Source organism: Alternaria metachromatica (assembly GCF_023757995.1).
Source record: "Alternaria metachromatica strain BMP 0045 chromosome Unknown scaffold_3, whole genome shotgun sequence".
In the NCBI taxonomy this organism is placed as follows: Eukaryota; Fungi; Ascomycota; class Dothideomycetes; order Pleosporales; family Pleosporaceae; genus Alternaria; species Alternaria metachromatica.
The window spans coordinates 332,160-349,838 of record NW_026055494.1 but is presented as its reverse complement, the minus strand read 5'-3'; the positions used below and the strand labels follow the sequence as shown (position 1 = coordinate 349,838).

At 54.4% G+C, this 17,679-nt stretch overlaps 5 protein-coding genes across 5 annotated transcripts; all 5 read right to left on the bottom strand.

Annotated features, from left to right (window-relative positions):
* Positions 1–669: 669 nt before the first annotated feature.
* On the bottom strand, positions 670–6,000 carry J4E83_001762 (uncharacterized protein; the record flags this gene model as incomplete). Its single annotated transcript, XM_049328716.1, has 2 exons — positions 670–3,904; positions 4,316–6,000. 2 exons carry the CDS (start codon positions 5,998–6,000, stop codon positions 670–672), a joined length of 4,920 nt encoding a protein of 1,639 aa, XP_049191688.1.
* A 954-nt stretch (positions 6,001–6,954) lies between these two features.
* On the bottom strand, positions 6,955–8,838 carry J4E83_001761 (uncharacterized protein; the record flags this gene model as incomplete). The annotated part of the gene is made up of 2 exons (XM_049328715.1): positions 6,955–7,863; positions 7,942–8,838. 2 exons carry the CDS (start codon positions 8,836–8,838, stop codon positions 6,955–6,957), a joined length of 1,806 nt encoding a protein of 601 aa, XP_049191687.1.
* A 1,749-nt stretch (positions 8,839–10,587) lies between these two features.
* On the bottom strand, positions 10,588–12,041 carry J4E83_001760 (uncharacterized protein; the record flags this gene model as incomplete). The annotated part of the gene is made up of 2 exons (XM_049328714.1): positions 10,588–11,652; positions 11,703–12,041. The coding sequence occupies 2 exons, from the start codon at positions 12,039–12,041 to the stop codon at positions 10,588–10,590; spliced, it is 1,404 nt and encodes a 467-aa protein (XP_049191686.1).
* Positions 12,042–12,681: 640 nt separating this feature from the next.
* Positions 12,682–15,020, bottom strand: J4E83_001759 (uncharacterized protein; the record flags this gene model as incomplete). The annotated part of the gene is made up of 2 exons (XM_049328713.1): positions 12,682–14,539; positions 14,593–15,020. 2 exons carry the CDS (start codon positions 15,018–15,020, stop codon positions 12,682–12,684), a joined length of 2,286 nt encoding a protein of 761 aa, XP_049191685.1.
* A 954-nt stretch (positions 15,021–15,974) lies between these two features.
* On the bottom strand, positions 15,975–16,752 carry J4E83_001758 (uncharacterized protein; the record flags this gene model as incomplete). Its single annotated transcript, XM_049328712.1, has 2 exons — positions 15,975–16,644; positions 16,697–16,752. 2 exons carry the CDS (start codon positions 16,750–16,752, stop codon positions 15,975–15,977), a joined length of 726 nt encoding a protein of 241 aa, XP_049191684.1.
* Positions 16,753–17,679: the final 927 nt, after the last annotated feature.

Here is a 17,679-nt window from a genome sequence, read left to right as displayed (position 1 = left end):
CTCGAGGTTCAGAGAAGTTTCCAAATAGTAGCCTGTCAAACTTCAATGCCTTGAGTGTTGGCTTATCGTGATGCCATGAGAGACCCTAAGGCCCACATCACCCTGCGTACCTGCCTATCGCAGGTGTCACAGCAGAGCCAGGAAGATGTCGCATCGTTATACAACAGTAAGTCTCGACGATAAAAACAGGTTTGCAGACTTCAGCATCATCACCATATACAGACATCAAGACGTTGAGGTGTTCAGGTGACTACCAAGACCTCACAGACATCACATATCATAAGTACTTAATAATTACAGAACCAGTTTTACTATCGTGTGCTACTTAGCTAGCTATGAACTTTGATGACCGTTTGTCATATCTCCGTGAATCCTTCCCATATTATAGTACATGCATCATGAAAAGAGTGAAAAGTGAAGAGAAACCATGAAGAACTACCAAATTCTCTTAACCGGTGCCATTGCCGTTGCCGTTGGTGTTGCCATTGCCGTTGGTGTTGACAGGGGTGTTGGTGGGGGCAGGGGGTGAGGTAGGGGGGTTTGCGGGAGGAACCGAGGGGAACACGCGACGCTCGATGTAGCGGAAAGTGTTGTTCGGTCCGAGGGCGAAGAGGGGTTGAGGAGGGGTGTCAGACATGATGGCTAGACAGTCGAGAGACTTGTGCTAGTTTAGTGTTTTCGGTTCGAAAGTTGACGGATCAGGTGCGAGCCCTTGTGCCACCAGGTCTTGAGGCGGTCGATGATGCGGTGTTTGCGGTAGTCAACTGCTCTCATGCCCTCCGCGTCACGGAAGGTATGGCGGTTGGCGGTGGTAGATGACGTGAAAGCTTGAGCTTCACCTGCACGATCTTGGAGGAGTGAGGTGGTTGACTGCTTGGTCGACTCGGGCGAGGCGAGGTCTTGTGCGTTGGTCTTGCTTCGACCAGCTCGAGTGTTTGATTGGCTGTCAAGCGTAGCTTTGCGAGTTGACGAAAAGCGCTTGCGGAGCGAGAGCCTAGTCTTGCGTGTGGTGTCGTAGTGCTCGTCGTCAGAAGTGTCAGAGGCTGACAGGTGGTCGCGGAAGATAGCTGTAGGAGGTGACAGGGCAGAGGTGGGGTAGCGTTCACCGACTGCGTGTGGCTGGTCGCTGTTGCGGCCAAAGGTGCTGAAGCGGTGATGACGCGCGTGTGCGGTGCTATCGGCCGGTGATCCGAACGGGGAAGCTGTGGCTGTCTGCGCTGTCGAGAAGGAGCTTGTGGTAGACGCGTCAGAGAGTCTGTTGCGGAGGTGGGAAGGGCCTGGGTGAGGAGAGTGTCTCGCAGCAGCTGGACGAGGAAGGGAGATGTCAATAGCGGGGTTTGTTGACGTCGCCCAGGGATAATTCTTGTCTGAATTCCAGGGACGCGTCTCGGTTACTGTGGGCGTAGAAACAAACGATCTGAGAGACCTTCTTACGGAAAGAGCGGAGTCCCCTGAGATGCGGAGCTCTTGAGGGCCGACAGTGTGTGAGCGCGGACGGAGAACAGCTGGTGATGGGACTCGCAGCTCTGAGAGCGGAGTCGTCTTGTTGTGTGTTGGTGTGCTCGGTGCGTCGTCGTCCTTGGGGGAGCTGCCTGTATTTGAGTCTGCCTCGCTAGCGCCGTTTACACCAACTCCATCGTCGGGACGGCCTGGACTGCCACATCCCCTCTCCTTGCTTGTGATCTCATCATACAGATCGTCCTCGATAACAACCATGTGCGAGACGCCACGCATGGGGCGAAGTCGAGCAGACGAGCGCTTCTGCGTCGGATGGATCTCATGGATCTCCTCCAATGCGTGCTTCTCCATCTCCTCCTCAATCGGAAACTCGGCTGGCTCGCCGCACTTGTAGTATTCTCTCAACGACGGGAAGATCTCCGAGAGGCGCTGGGTAAGCCCCCCGACAGAAGGTATAGTCAGCCGCTCAATCTCTGCCATGAGCTCCGGTGAACGAGCACGGTGCATCGCGAACAAGTTCAACACGGCGGTAGGCTGCATTGACAACCCTGAGCGCTCTGCTTCATTCAATTCGGCGAGAGAAAGGCGCAGGTCCGTGACATCACCGGCTGATGCAGGCCGCGGACTACCTCTGCTCACCCTCTGCGACGCATTGGGCACCTCTTCCATTGACCTTGAGTAGCGAAGGCCAAGGTCCTCGGTCAAACCATCAAACAGATTCATCCGACTAAACCGCATCGAAGGCAAACCGTGTGCCTGTCCGAGCGCGCTGCCCACGTTGCTACCAACAGCACTCCGACGATGCGACGCTATAGACGACCTTCCCGAGAAGTTGATCGGTTCCTCTCCCGAAGCCCTGACCCCCGACGGCGCGCCGAACGGAAAGCGGTAACTCGAGCTCTTCAGGTTGCTGGCACTCGTGTTGAGGCTCGAGTCTTCATGCGACTCCTCCTTCAGGTCAGGCAGATAACGCGTAGGGCCAGGATACCTATATCCGGATAATCTGAGGTCGGTCGTAGTATTCTCTTGGATGTTGGACAAAGGACCAGATCCCAAAGAATTCGAAAGATTTCCAACACCGCTCAGAGGGCGTAGCGACACCTGCTGGAGGCCACCACCGTGGGAGGAAGGCCTATATCCATTCCAATCGAGGTGTGTCGTAGTCTGGCTGTCACGATGGCCAGGCTCTTGGGCTACCGGAAGTCCATCCGCGGAGTCTACACATGAGCCTGAGGAGATGTCATGGATCGAGTACACAGAGGAGGGCTCCAAAATCGCAGGAACCGGGCTGTCGATTGGTTGCGCAACAGGAGCCGGGCTACTACCGGGCATCTTGGATGGGTCGCAAGCTTTCGGAGTGTCGAAGCTGATAGCTCGCGTCTTCGCAACAGGTACACCTTTTGGCCTGGTCGACGGTGCTTGCGGCGTCTTCTTTACCTCCATGGCGGGCGGCGGTGAACTGGTCATCTCATTGAGACTGATGACGCCGTCCGTGTCTTGACTCGAACTGGAAGCAGATGGGACCGTCTCATCTGACTTCGGTAGCTCCTCTTGGTCAGTATACTTCCGAGACCTGGCAAAGCGCAACGGTAGTGGACGCATCAAAAACGAGACTGCGGCGTGCACACGTTGAGCCTCCTTGGAAGTGCTTGACTCTCGGGGCGGTACCGCTGGCCCCTGGTGCGTAGTGCCCAGCGTGGATGACGAACCAGATACCGATATCGAGCCTTGCTTCATGCTCTGCTTGGAGCTAGTCCGCAATTTGCTCGCTACGATAGAAAAGCTGGATTCTCGACGCGGTATAGGAGGCTGTTTGCGAAGCACAGCAGAAGAGGGCTTGGACAAGGGTGCCTCCACAATCGTCCTGCCCTGATTCAAGACCACCGTTCCTAGGTTGGACGTTTGGAGTCGAGGCGGAGCTGCGAAACTAGCACGGATAGGGTGCACACCAGTCGCAAAAGAGTGAGTGTCTGCTTTTTTCGATACCGTATCTCGCTGCGGCGCAAAGTCAATGGCGGATGTGGAAGACGCTTTGATGTCTTCTTTCCCTGGCTCGGATGGTATCAAGCCTGAAGAGACATCTGGCAGATCGGTACAAGACTTGAAGGACAGCTCATCGGACGACCCTTGTGCGTGGCTACTTCTGGATCGAAGGGCAAGAGGCAGCGGCTTCATGTCATTTTCTGTTGAAGCATCTGTGTGCTCCTCATACCTGCTCTCGTTGGCCGTCTCGGTTCGTACCAAAGCGTCGGTCTCGTTCTTATAATCAGATCCCTGATATCCTGCAAGAACATCCGACATACCATCGCCGGTACTATTACCAGGACTGAGAGACATGTTCGTGGTAGCATGAGTTTTGACACCGGGCTCGTTTTGGAAGCCACCGCTATTGGCCGTTGGTATGGAATGCTGGACTGCGAATTCAAGAGTGGACGAGTCGAGGATGCTAGATCCAGTCTGCGATAAGATACTGTGGCGGTTTTCTCCGCGGTCTGCCGAATGCAATACGGCCCCACGAGGTATATCAGATACAAAGTATTTCTTAACAGGTATATCACACGAATGGGTGACCTCATTGGTCTTCGACAGCGGCAGAGGCCCCGGAGTCAGCGACCTTGGTGTCAGCGACCGTGTTGCCAGCGACTTTGTCGGCGACTGCGGTGTCGGAGACGTCGTCAGTGATTGCGGTGTCGGGGACTTTGGCCTTGATAGTGGTATCGGAGACTTTGGCCTTGATTGTAGTGTTGGAGACTTTGGCCTTGAGGGTTGTCTCGGAGACCTTGGAACGGGGGACTTTCTTGACGGAGATGGAGGCTTGCTCGGGAGCGAGGGAGATGGCCCCGAAGAGGTTACTAACTCCATCGAAGACTGGATATCGCCCGTCGTTGAAGCCTCCAGACCTCTTAGGATCAAATTCCTTGTGATGCGGTGAGCTACGGGGGACGCTGGGAGTTCCGCAATGTCGCTTTCGCGAATGCTTCCGGGCTTTGCGCTCGGCTTCGCGTTCACGTTCAAGATCGGAATCGAGGTCTTTTCGCAAGTTCTCACGGTAATGGTAGCGATGTTGTCTAGGTGGGGAGACACGACCTCCATCGACATTGGTCGTGCCTCTTGTCCTAAAAAAGAATCACTCTTCAATGTCGCCCCAGCCTGACGAGACTGCTCGACAGTGGTTATCTTTCGGTCTATGAAGCCGTCGGGATCAGCATCCGTCCCTGGGTCCGCAGACGCCACAGGTCCGAGCTGGTCACTCGTGTTGTAGTATGGTACTGAAGGATACTCTTCCTGAATAACAAGGCGGTTCGGGTTGGCGGCTTTGAAGACCTTGTTTCTATCGAGGTTTCGGTGCACTTCCATGGAGCTACCATCTTTCGGAGTTGATGGCATTGTCATGTCGGACGATGGCGGCTCTGATTCGGTACGCAAGTTTGTGTTAAAACTGGACATGGAAGCAGGCGCAGACCTCTTGAGACGAGCTTGTTCAGCAGCGATCCGTTGGCGGTGATCGGCTGGTAAAGGTGGCTGATGTTCATCCTGACGCCTGCGCTCTCTTCGATCTTCTGAACGAGGCTCGCGGGCGGAGTTGCCTGTCATCCTGCGAGACACGAGTTGTCCGAAAGCCGCGTGGTAGGGAGGAAAGTCGTCGTCTTCCACGGGGGGATCTTCAAGGCTCATCGTCGACCGAGAAGCTGGATTCTTGGTCCTCATCTGCCCGGGGCCCTGTCGGGTGTTGAAGCCTCGTTGGTCTTGTCCTTGTCCAGCATGCTGCTGCCGATACGTATGATTTGTGTATCCTGGGTTGCCGTAGCCTTGTGCGTGGCCAGCATAGGGCAGTCGCTGACCGTCGTAGCTCCGCGGCCCTTGGAAGTGTACTCCGCTGTCGTCGCTCAGGGCGGACTGGACCGATCGCGAGTATGGAACAGGCTGCCTGGAACCACCCCCGGCGGGGTGTGCATAGTATGGGCTTGGGTTCGAAGATCGGGACGCTGGCCGAGGACGCAAGCTGGGAATAGATCTGTTGCTGGAGAGGCCGTACGCTGGGGGCTGTACGGTATTCGTCATCGAGTGCGAGCGATGCGCGTCCCTGTCGCGGTTATCTCTTCGGTTGTTGAAAGGCGATGATCCGGTGGCGTTCATCATCGTTGGAGACAGCGTGTCGGCATTATACACGGGCCCATGGTGTTGCATTGGCTGGCGCGGTGCAGAAGACGAGGAGGGGTAGGAACGGAAGTGCTGCTTGCTGCCCCGACTGGAAGTGTTGGACGTGGAAGAAACTTGCGACATCCTGCTGGTCGCGCGCGAACGCAGCGGACGTGGTGCGTTGCTCATGGCAGACAAGTCGTCGAACTTAGGACGGCCGATGCTAACGTCGCCTATCTCGGTCTCGGTGCGGAGCATGGACGTGACGCCGCGGTTCAGAGGTTGAAGGTCTGCACTGGGTGCCCGCGATACGGGTTTACCTGATGCTCGGCTCATGGCAGAGACGTTGGAGGCTCGCGAGTTGCGGCCGCCGCCGTTGGGATCCTGATCGAAAAGCGGCATACTGCCGTCGGCTGCGAAAGTCGCTGCGAGGAGAGCAAGCAAAGGTTGCACGCAGGGCGTGAGCGAAGCTGCTGCGGTGGTGGCTCTCCTGATTGCGGCGCTGCCAAAAGATGTGGTAGTTATTGGTATAACCAAAAAGAAGAAGCGATACTGCACAAGGCGGCGAGTATCCAAGAAAGACAAAAGCGGGTGACCTTTACACAACCCTCGCCAACATCTCCGCCAAAAGGAGAAAGCTGTCGAGTGTGGTGCTGTTGTGGGTGGGGGCAAGGTAGAGGAGACGGAGGGAGCTCGGCGGAGACGTTGTTTTGATAGCGAGACTCGCGCCTCCTTCACGTCCATTACGGCAAAGGCTACCCCTACCCCGCCAGCATCTTGCAGAGGAAGGCAGAGAGATCAGACACAGAAGGAATACAGAGACGATACAGAAAGGGTCAGTAGCAGAGATGCATATGAGAATGGTCCCTACCTACTTGTGCGTACAGCTTTCCCACACCTACCCCTACGGCGGGCCTACCACCCGTGGCGCCAAACCGGCAGCCAACAGCCAGCAGCTCTTCGCTTCTCCTTCTCGCACCCCAGCTGCCCACCATGCGCAGGACAACGCAGCATCCAACGCAACCCGCTCCGAAACTGCCCCCAGCAAGCACACCAGACCACCGCATCACCGACGTCCTCCGCACGACGGCGCCTTCTGCCGCGATGACGTCCGCACACGAAGTTAAAGACATTACACGTTGCTCGTTACCGCGTTACATCTACCAGGGCGAAAATATATACATGCGAAAGCCCCACGAAGCCATCGAGAACGCTGGGCAGAACCACGGCAAAGACTATGAGATTTGGATTGCGTAATACACAGAAACGCAAAGTCAAAGGGGTATATAGCCTTGCAACGCCAGACAAGAGGACCAAGGACGGGACAAGGGATAACAAAGATCAAACTAGAGGGTATCACTCGGCGATAGGACCTATATCGCCAGATTTCTTCTTGGTGAATAGCCGTTTGAGAGATGAGAAGCTACTTCGCTTGGAAAGTCGGTTAGTCGAGACATCTGAGAACGTGGACAGAGAGGTTGGTGGCCGGCTTGGCATGTCCGCAGCCTTAGGGGTTTGCTCAGGACGATTGAACGTAGGAGAGCTGGCACCTAGTCGACTCGACATGGAACCTTTCGGCGTGCTCAAGTTTCGACTAGGGAAAAGACCAAATTGGGCAGTTTGTCGCGAGGACATGGAGGACACGGAGCGTGGCGATGCGTAGCCCGGTGACACGGCTGAGGCGCCCGACACAGAACAATATGCCGAATCTTTGCCCGTCAAAGGCGGACTGTATTCTCCGTTTTGTGGTTTCGCCGACATGCGTTTCGGTGCTGATGCGCTTTCCTCTGCAGATAGGTTAGATGGCGAAGACACTTTATGCTGGTGCCCCGGAACATGTGTTGCATGACTAGACTCTGCATGCGGTGTCGCTCCGTCACGTTGCTCGTCGTTGCGCCAGGCATCACGGTAGTACCCGGACTGATTTGCCTGACGTCGTACATCGACGTCTGTGTTGGAAACGGCAGATGCAGAAGACGAGTCTTCGCTCCGTTTGGGCGTCTCTGTGGTGGAATCGGATGCGTTTGTGATCTCGGGCTGCTGCTGCTGCTGTTGATGCTGTTGCTGCTGCGGCCTCGCTCGTAAAGTCGAATGTCGCTGGGGTGTGCCAAAGCTGGCAGGCGTCTCCCTACCAGATGATGATGCGCTCATGAATGGCGGACGTTCGGGCGGGGGGGTTGGAAGAGGTTTGTTGTTGGCAAAGTTTCGAAATGGGCGTGCCTCGCGCGAATTGGACGAATTTCGTGAAGATGTACGTGTCGCAATCTAGGGCTGTTAGCGAAGCTGCAGCTGAGAACATAGCCCACGAAGCGGGTTCGAAGCGGATTTTGGCAGCGAACATACCAAACTTCGGCGACTTGCAGCGCCACACCGCTTCTCGATCTCATTGCAATAGCTGCTGACCTGTACGAGCACAACGCCCAGCCTTTCAGCCTTTGCTACGAGGCTTTGCAAGAATTGCGACCAGCCTCCGGTGTTGCCACACATGGCTGAATATATGCGCCCAATATCCTCATTGCGGTATGTCCATTCGTCTCCCACATCGCCTAGGTAGAGATCGAGCTCCTGGTTGGCTTCGCGAAATACGTTGATGTCGATCAGGTAGTCGTTGAGCAGTTGCGACATGCGCCCAATGGTGCGTTCGATTACGATGTTGCCGTCGAGGAGTTGGGCGCGGTATGAGCGGTCTTCGAGGAGGCGATCGAATTCGTTTACGTGTTCCATGGGCACCTTTAGACATTTATGCCGGAACAGCATGTCCTTCATGCTGCTTTCAAGGTCTTCATTCGCCCGCTGCAGAAAACTGTCGAGCTCATTGACATGCTTGAGCAATATGTCAGCGACATCGGCGACGGACTTTTCCAGATGCTGATGCAGCAGGTGGACACCAAAGATGATCTGCGCGACGGTCTTTGTCAGGGGGTGAAATTTGCCCTTTGCGTTGCTCCTCCAGTGGCAGTTGTATGTGAAGTTCCACGAGGGCTCAGAGGCATTCTCCTCTCTGCACAGCATTTGCTGTCGCGTCTTAACGCTCTTCTTGGGAATGGCGAAGGGAACGTGCCCCGTTTCGCCAGTGGCGTCGAGCATCGACTCCTCAAAGGGCGCCTGCATGGAGGAGAGGGGGTGTATGGGGAAGGTGGCCGTCATGATGCGTTTGTCTCGCTCGTCTTGCCATTCGTAGGAGTCGCGGTTGTCGAAGCTGCGACGGCCCCTCTGCGATAAGCGTCGAAAAGGAACCATGGCGAGTAGCGAGTGGATGCTACTCCAGCTCGGATTATGGTGCTACAGAAGCCAAAGCCAATGCAAGCCCAAACTCGCAGTTCAAGGATATGGGCTGTGCATAAGCACGAAACACTGGGTTGTCGAGGCCGGGGCGCTGGAGGGTGTATCGTCGTCGGGCCTTCTTAAAGACGCATGGTGCAGGATGGCATTGTGTGTGCAGAGTCTACGCCGCAGGGGATGGAAATGTTGAAGGTGCCGGAGATGGCGGAAGGAAGACTGGACACGGTCCTAAGGTTCAAGGACCCCTTCGGTTCGTCAGTCATCAGGTCACAGGTCACAGATCAGCCTGGGATCTGGCACAGAGACGGGGGGTTTCTGGTCGCCAGGAGGTCTGCAGGTAGTGCAGGAGGCTTGCCCGCAAGCAGGCTGGCGGATGCCTTAGTGCCCGAGACGGTTGGTATCCAGAGGCAGGGCGGGGAAGCCATGGCTACTCTCCACCATACAGCCTTCACGACTAGGAGCAGACGGGCAAGCCTCAAACAAGAATAAACTTTGGCAGTGCCTATCCCCAGCGGCGCCCTTTACTACAGATATCCGTTTTCTAGACCGCCCGCGGCCTTTAGCTGGCTGCAACGTGTCGAGCAGGTGATTTGGCGGTTTGGCATTTTGGCCGTGGCATCCTCACTGTGTGCGCTAGAAGACGCATTGCAGCCGCCAGCAACACACCCAGGAACGCCCCCAAGCTTTCCTATGGCTGCCCTGAGCGACGATCCCGCCATGTCGCCGTTTTCCAACTCGGTCAGGTCAAGTGCCGAGGCTTATCATATCCCGATTGATGTTTTAGCTGCCAAATGGCGCAACCCATAGCAGACGTCATGAATGGGCTCCAACGTGAGTTTACCAAGCGCCACGGTTCCTGGCCGATCTCCGCGGGAAGCTATGGATCCCAAGCTTTGGGATGCACGCGCATAACTACAAACTTGTGCTTGTGCCTGGCAAGCATATTACGGGTCACGAGCATCCAATCACAGGGCACGCGATCGGCAAGCTTCACCCAGCGACCATCACTTCTTCCATCTACCAGCCCGTGTAACATGCTTCTGGCGCTGGGCTAGAGAGCGGCTGGCAGGCACCAACAATAGAAAGTTTGATCAAGATGCAGACCAACGTTACAAGAAACAACGGCGCGAACTACCCTCTCGCGACGCTACAGTAGCAAACCACGAAACTCGTGTCCTTCCATCCCGTCGCCGCAACCCGAACCCGACGAACGAGATGTAGCTGTGCCGGACATTCTACGCCGCGAAATGCGACTCGTCCCGGATCGGATCAGACGGGTTTGAAGACTGCAGAACGATCCGCGCACACATACGCGATGGGCAGGACAATACTGGCGGAAGTCGTCAGCGGCTTTTCTTGCCGACAGCGCCAGGACCAGATGCTGCGCGAGTCGTACAAGCCTGCAGGAATGTCAACTCGGAGTGTGAGCAAAGTCAAAGTCATCAAACTACACGCGCAGATTGGGCAATTGGAGACGCCAGACTCGTTACTTTTTGAGCTGTTGCCATCCACGCGCGATACTGGCAGCGCAGAGTCGAGACGACGCCGGTTGAGGTCAGACAATACGAGGGCATACGAGTCCCATCATCCAGCATCGCCTTGAATGTATGAATGGGGTTCTCTTACAACTATATTGACATGGGTTATAGCATCGGAAGCCGAGTAATATCGAGCGATCATAACGCCTCCACCCACGCCTATGTCCGATTACCAGCCCCTCCATCGGGCCCAGACATCCACGACCGTATCTCCACCCGCGTCCGAGTCGACCACAAGATACCACCCGAACCCAGCGCCAGCCACACAAGCATGGTTTGGCCAGACCATAACCTTATCCCCGATCGTCAACTCGTTGCATTCGCTCCTGTCGCCCTCCCATGTCAAGATACCATGCTCTTGGCTGATGCGTCCAACGATCCATCCCGTCTTTCCCTCTCGCTCGTCGTATATGTGCTTAGCGGAAGCATTGCCTAGTGCAGGCGTGACAATACCCCATCCCGGGTAGGACTTGCAAGGTTCGCGACCCATCGCTAGAGAGCCAGCGGATACTAGAGCTTCAGGCTTCGATCGCTCATTGTATACACTTGTTACTTCGAGCAACATCCGGATACCAATGTTAGATTTTGAGAGAGGCTGGAAGGACGACGTGGCTCCACTAGATGAAGTCGATGGCCTAGCATGTGTCGCGACTTGTTGGCAGTCTAGCAATGGGTATACCCCTGCATGCAGCTCAACGACGTGATCTTTCTGCAGACGTTGGAGTACGTCTTGGAACTCCTGGACCTTGGGGCTGGAGCTGGACAGCATGTTCTGTGCTGCTGTCGCTGTAGGTGTTGCGCCTACACTCAGTACCAACCTTTCGTCAAAGCTCTGGGGAACAGCCTTGATTGCTGTTTCTAGACCGACCAGTTCCTCAATTAAACCATTAGCGGCATCATCTTCTGAAGATCCACCGTACGAGTGTCCGAAGTGCGAGTAGAAGCCTTGCAAGAAGCATCCAGATGTTGGCTCTTGGCTCTTCTCTACTACCGTCTTGACAAGTGATGAGAAAGCCGGAGATGAAGTCTTGATGCCAGCGCGTTCATAGCCCGTGTCGATTTTGATGAAGACTCCTATATCCAGCTCCGTTTCAGAGACAGCGAGTCGCTCGTGGAACTTGAGGAAAGCCGCCTCATTGTCGATGATGACACTGACAGATCCCGGCTGCAATTTCGAGGCCAGGGAAATGAGACGCGGGACACCAGATTGAGGGACTGGTACACCGTAAAGTACCTTGAGAGTAAACGTCAGTGATGCCTTTGCAATTGTGATATAAGACATACACTAGCTTCCCTTCCCACCCCCTGCGCATAGCACAAGTACGGCAACAAGTTCTCCGCCTCCGCAATCGTACTAACGATGAAATTCGCTGGTTGGCTCTGCTCTGCTCCCACTTGCATCTGAGAAAGCTCAAGCGTCTTGTGGCTCTTGACGTGGGCGCGGAACCCTACCTTGAGCTCCGCACAGATGTTGAGCATTGCATCGCAGTTTCGCCGTATGATGGCGCGATCGAGCACAATGGCTGGTGTGGGCAGGTCTTCGAGCTGCTTGCCCAGGAACTGTGATAGTAGCGAGGCGCGCGTAGGGAGCGGATAGAAGGGGAGCGGGTTGATGTCCGCCATCTTGAATCTTGAGGTGGTGTTCCGCGTTTCAATTGAGAGATCGAGGTGGCCGGTGTTGATGCTACTCTTTTGATTAAGCTGTCGGAGCGCTTTATATATCCTCAATCAACACTGTCGCATAGATTTTCTAGATCAGGCACCCAGTCGTGAGTCACTCTCTTCCTTCTCGGCGCAAGACCAGATAGAATCTTTACCAGAGTTTGTTGTGGTGATGCTTATCGGCCGCAGGCGTTAGCCGTCGGAGAAAGAATGTGCGGTGCGGATCGGCCGCGCAGCTTCGTCGAACAAGAGCACGGTTTTACAAGGCCGCGGATGGTCAGAGGGTGAGCTGAATAGTATTCTGGGGGTAATGAAATCTTCTATCGTCGCGATACCATCTCGAACGGGTTCGATGCGCAATAAGCTGGGGGTAATAGCTTGACGTTGGGTGCGGATCTCGGCATTAGTACGGAGTGGGGTGCTGCATCGCGACGGGCCCAATAGACAAGCGACTGATAGGCGACAACACACATGTTCATTGATCAAGATGTACGATTTGGATTGATGGGGTGATAAGAGGTACCGAAAGTCGTTATAGTCCGGGAAAAACAGCTGCGAACCTCCCAGGCATGACCTAGCGTGTAGACCGCCGAAACCCTTCCTAAGCGCCCGGTCCTGGCCACACACTACTCAATCTCCTCCTTCTTCCCGTCATTGCACTTCCTGGACTCACACTACGAGTACCCATGGCATTCGCTGCGAAACTGTTTTCGAGGATAGCGTCTTCAAGGTCATCCTCCTCTTCGATTCTATGCACTACGTCCTCTGGCGGTTCCTCTTCAAACACGGCCTGCAAATCAGCGTGCGGACTCAATTGCTTCCAGCTCCTCCAGAAACCGATGTCTTGCAGCCAGGTTGTGCGTTTGGAGGGCCCAGGGCCGTTGATGCTGAGGTGGCGACGGGGCTTCCACAGATACCTACGCTCATAGTAGTTGATGGCGAGGAGAATAGGGAAGTTCGAGATACGTATCGCTGAGACGTTGATCTTGTGGAACCAGCGGGGCGAAAGTATGAACTTGAGAGGGAGTAGAATGATGAACGCCAATAGGTTGAGGGGTGGGCGGTAGGCGAATAGCGAATCGGACTTGACCCCTTCGAAAGTGAGCACGGCGCGGCGGAATTGGATTTCGGCCGTCGCATCTGCTGCGATCTTGCTGAACGTGTTGGACAGAATCGAGACAAGGACTGTCAAAAATAGCGTGTTGCCCAGGAAAGCATAGATCACCATCAGGGTAGGACCGAGAATCTCATGGAACCCAGGAGCTTCATCGATGCCTTGGCCATCCAGACCGAACCAGATCCAGAGCATCCATTTGGAGATAGTGATGGAGTTTGGTGAGTCTTCGTAGCCAACTTCGGGGTTGCTGATGCTCAGCCATTTGAGCGCCAAGAGGAAGCCGCCAAAGCACCATACAGCGATCAGACTCAGTGCTGTGAACTCCTTGACCATCGCCCTCAGAGCAATGAACAGCATGTTCTCTGGCATAAGGTTGAATGCGATACGTGGGAACAATATTGGGGACGCGACAGCAAGAACGTCAAGGGCTTGTCTACCCGTTTCGTCTTGATTTGTTATCCACCCATGGCACCGCATGCCGAGATAGATGAGAAATATACCGGCGAATGTGACGTCCAGGAAAGCCCAAAGTTCTTGTGTATGTACCTCCCAACCGTGCTCAAGGCATGATATGAGTTCGTCTAGTACCCAGCCGCTGCCGTAGAGTAAGAATGTGATCTCGGCAATAGTCAGATAGTGATCTTGTCGCATGGTCATACACCAGCAATAGAGTGCGAGCAGTATGAAGAACTGTACAACTTCGATGATGTTGCGCGTTCTCGGTACCATGAGGCGATACTGGTTGAGTGTCGGTGCCTTGCGTGGATCGTAAAGCGATATGGGCTTATACTTGTAGTGATCCGGTATGATATCCATATAGACGGTCGGGGTGTATACGATTCGTCCCCGATAGATAGCGTCAATGACCTTTTGGCTCGCGGAGCCAGCTAGTAGTACCTTACTTTCGGAGACGATAGCCACTTCCAGCGCCGTCAATTTACCCTCATTGTCACCCTGGCCCTGGTACTCTGATATGTGTCGCGGTGGACAACGCTCTTCGGGCGCGCCTTGGAACGGCTGGAAAGGAGCGACCATGATCTGTGCTAAGAGTAGTAGACCAGCTTTACCCGTAGACTCTTCGTCGTGCCGTCGCAGCACCTTCATGGCGACCAGCTCGCAAAGGTTGGCACGCGTCAAATCGACAGTTTGATGATGTTGCTGAAATTGCTGCTCTCGAAGAAACTGCATGCGATTGACGAGTAGACAGTACACGATGGATATGTCGTCTTCATCGTAAAGACGGTCAACCAGTGGTTTTACAATGAGAACGTTCATACGAGGCTCTCGCAGCTGATCCACTGTGTACGGGTCTTCGATGACAGCCAAGACGAGACGTCGTATCCTAGAACATGGTCAGCTTCCGCGGTGCGACTCACATCAACTGTTTTGACCTACCTGTGGATATTGAAATATGTCCTTGTGTTGTTGTTCAAACCAGGCGTACTGGCTGTCCTAGGGATCATAGGCTCACCCTGTCCATTGAAGCACCCATCAGATCCAGCGTAGTCCTCCTCGGGGAGTAAAGTCTCCTGCTCCTCCCGGTTCTTTGCCGATCGTAATGCATCGCTCAGCGTTCTCTGCGTCTCCATCATATGAGGGCGCTTCAGGTACTTTCTAAATTCGATGTGTTTTGATGGCTTCCGCTGGGGCGAAGGCCGACGCTTCGGTGAGACCTCCTCAGCACCATTGCTGGAGGGTGCAACAGCACTGTCATTACTGTCGTGGCTTTTGGTGGGATTCGGATTGAACGGTGGCCGAGTGAACGTGCCGTAGGCAGGACTGCCGCTTCTGTTCCAGTCTGGGTTTGATGTTGGGCCTGACATATGAGACTTAGGTAATCGCGGTAGTGAGGTTTCCACAGGCTGCACAAAGTAGAGCGGGTCCTTCCGGGGGTTGCGGCAGCGCGACAGAAGTAGATAAGCCTCACGTCAGAAGCGTGACTGGCGGAGAGTGCTGCCGTCTGTCGAACTTCAATGCGCTTCGCGCGTCGCGACAAATGGATTTAAAGTCGCTCAATGTTTTCGGGCAGGTAGTCTCGTCACGATTGAGGGTTTTGCGTGGCTGCCGATAAGGTGAGAAAAGAAAGCATGGCGCTGCGCCGGTTGAAGGGTCCGCAAGTGAAGTTTCACGCTAACGTAATCAGGCGAGATCTCCCTGATCATCCGCGACGTCACCCAGTGACAACATCGCGAGGCTGTCGGTTATCGCAGCAGCGCCTGTACAGCCATCATCTCCATCTATCAACTATCATTCTAGGGTTCTTGCCTCACTTTCACGAAAGGCGTGACCTCGCCCAAGTGGGAAATGAAGAGCTGCTACCTCGCCTTCGCGCACGTGAGCTGCGCTGTGCACGAGAAGCTTCCATATTGACACGGCGAGCTGCATTCCAGAAATTCAGCAATACGACCAATGGATACGAGAACGACAGAAATGAGGCGATTATGATGCTTGCTATAGAGGAACTGGAGCTCGTAGCTTGCTACCCAGGTATCCTGGGAAAGAGACACGGACGCTGGTCAATTGCACATTGGAGCAGTGTTTTTGAGTATGCATTTCTGGCTACATGATGTACCTCTGTTGACCGCTACATCTATTTCCCGACCCAAGCTGTCAGTCTCAAGACCCCATGATACCCACCTCTGGTCTGCTGAGGTTTCCCAATCGGACCGACATGCTTCTGCGGCAATTACATCGACGTCCTGCGCCGTCCAAGACCCTTCCTACCTTGCCTTGTCGTCTTGTTAGCGCTCTATTCATTCTGTGAGCCTCACAGGTACTTACTGGTTAGACTTCCTGGCGGAGTTGGTTGCGGTCTGGGCGAGCTGCTGGGGGAAGATGTAGTTCCGCGGGTTGGCAGTTCTGGAAGGGCCATGTGCAAGGTTACGACGCCTCGAATGGCCCAACGAGACGTTGGTCATGAAGTCCTTGTGGAACTTCCGGTGGGGGATATACCACTTGATGTTGGCGAAGTCCACGTAGCAGTCTGCTAGGAAATAGCGCAAGGGGTCCCAAGCCCGAGTGTAGTAATAGACATGATTGATCACGTCAGATCCAGGGTGGTATCGGAAGCCATTCGGCCAGATAAAGTGGAAGTTGTCTACAATGGCGCGAAAGACGATCTGAGCGGAGGTAGAGTCTTCCATTTCCACGGAGAAGAGGTAAAGACTGCTCAAAGTGATGTAGCGAAGCCTAGCGACGGCGTTCATGGTCTGGTCGCCAGCAGTCGGAAACTGTCGTCGGGGAGGCTTGTTGTCGCGAAGGAGGACGATGTAGTCACTGATGAGACCTGGCGGCCGGCTTCTCATGTCCACTTTGTCCTCGCGGATCGTCTTGCACTGCTGGGCAATCTTTGCTGAGCGTTCGAAAACGAGATCTCGACATAGTTTTGCTTGTGCGACATCTCCACTGTTTGGCAGGCGGTGGAGGAAAGTGACCATAGCAGGTGGCCTGTTGGATATGCGTTAAATGAAGACGAAGAATTTGATAGTGGGGCTTTTACTCTCTCAACGCATCCTGCGCCTTGAGGAATTCTAAGAGGAGTGGCTTGTCGGCCATGGCGAAGGAGACACTTGTTTGGTCCTGTTTGATCGAAAGGGTTCCGTGTGCGATCAAGGAGGACGGGCGGAATATCTTGGGAGTAACTTCAAACTCGTTTGCTTGGTTTAGTCACGTTGTGGCGCACGGAACCTTTTCTTTCCCTTTCTTCCAGTACGTCATTCGCTACAAATTACGCTCTTTCAGTAATCACCGCGCTCCAGGTGCTGCGAGCTACAGGGTCGATGTGCTGTAATTCGTCGTCTCTATTAGCGGCGAGCGGCTTGAGTACATGTTCACTTGGCAGTTTCCAAGTCACGACGGTACCTAGGATACATGCGCAAAACGAAACGAGGAAAAAAATCATAGACTGCAACGTATGAATCTGAGTCTAGTACCCGTGTGCGGGAACCTCACCAGATGATATTTTCGCTTTACTGATAGAGTACTGCTATATCCTTCCTTTCCGTATCCAGCGAAGTTCTAGATCGCAATCGTAGTCTCCGGCATGATCTTCGTCTCAGAGGCCTGAGTATAAGATTACCAGTGAGTGTGATATTCCCATAACAGCACCTTCGGTCACAATTCATCGACCGGGCCCTCAACGTAGTATACCGCTATGAAGTTATCAAAGTTCCTTAGCTGAGCGTGATTCCATATCCAGTAATGCGTTCCATCTGGGGAGACGTCATTGACCCAGCCCGCATTTTGACTTGCGATGTAATTTGCCGCCCTTCGATTCGCTTCGTTTATCGCTGTGTCAAGATCGTTGCAGACACATTCCGTAAACGTACTTTGATGCATCAAGGCATGCTGATCGATGCATCGTATGCCGGTGAAACCCAGAGTAAAGTGATACGGGGGTATGCGGCGACACACAACCCATTTTTGTACCGCCGGTTCGGGCAATGGTTGCACTGCGAGAGGCATGGAGTGGCCATTCGTCAA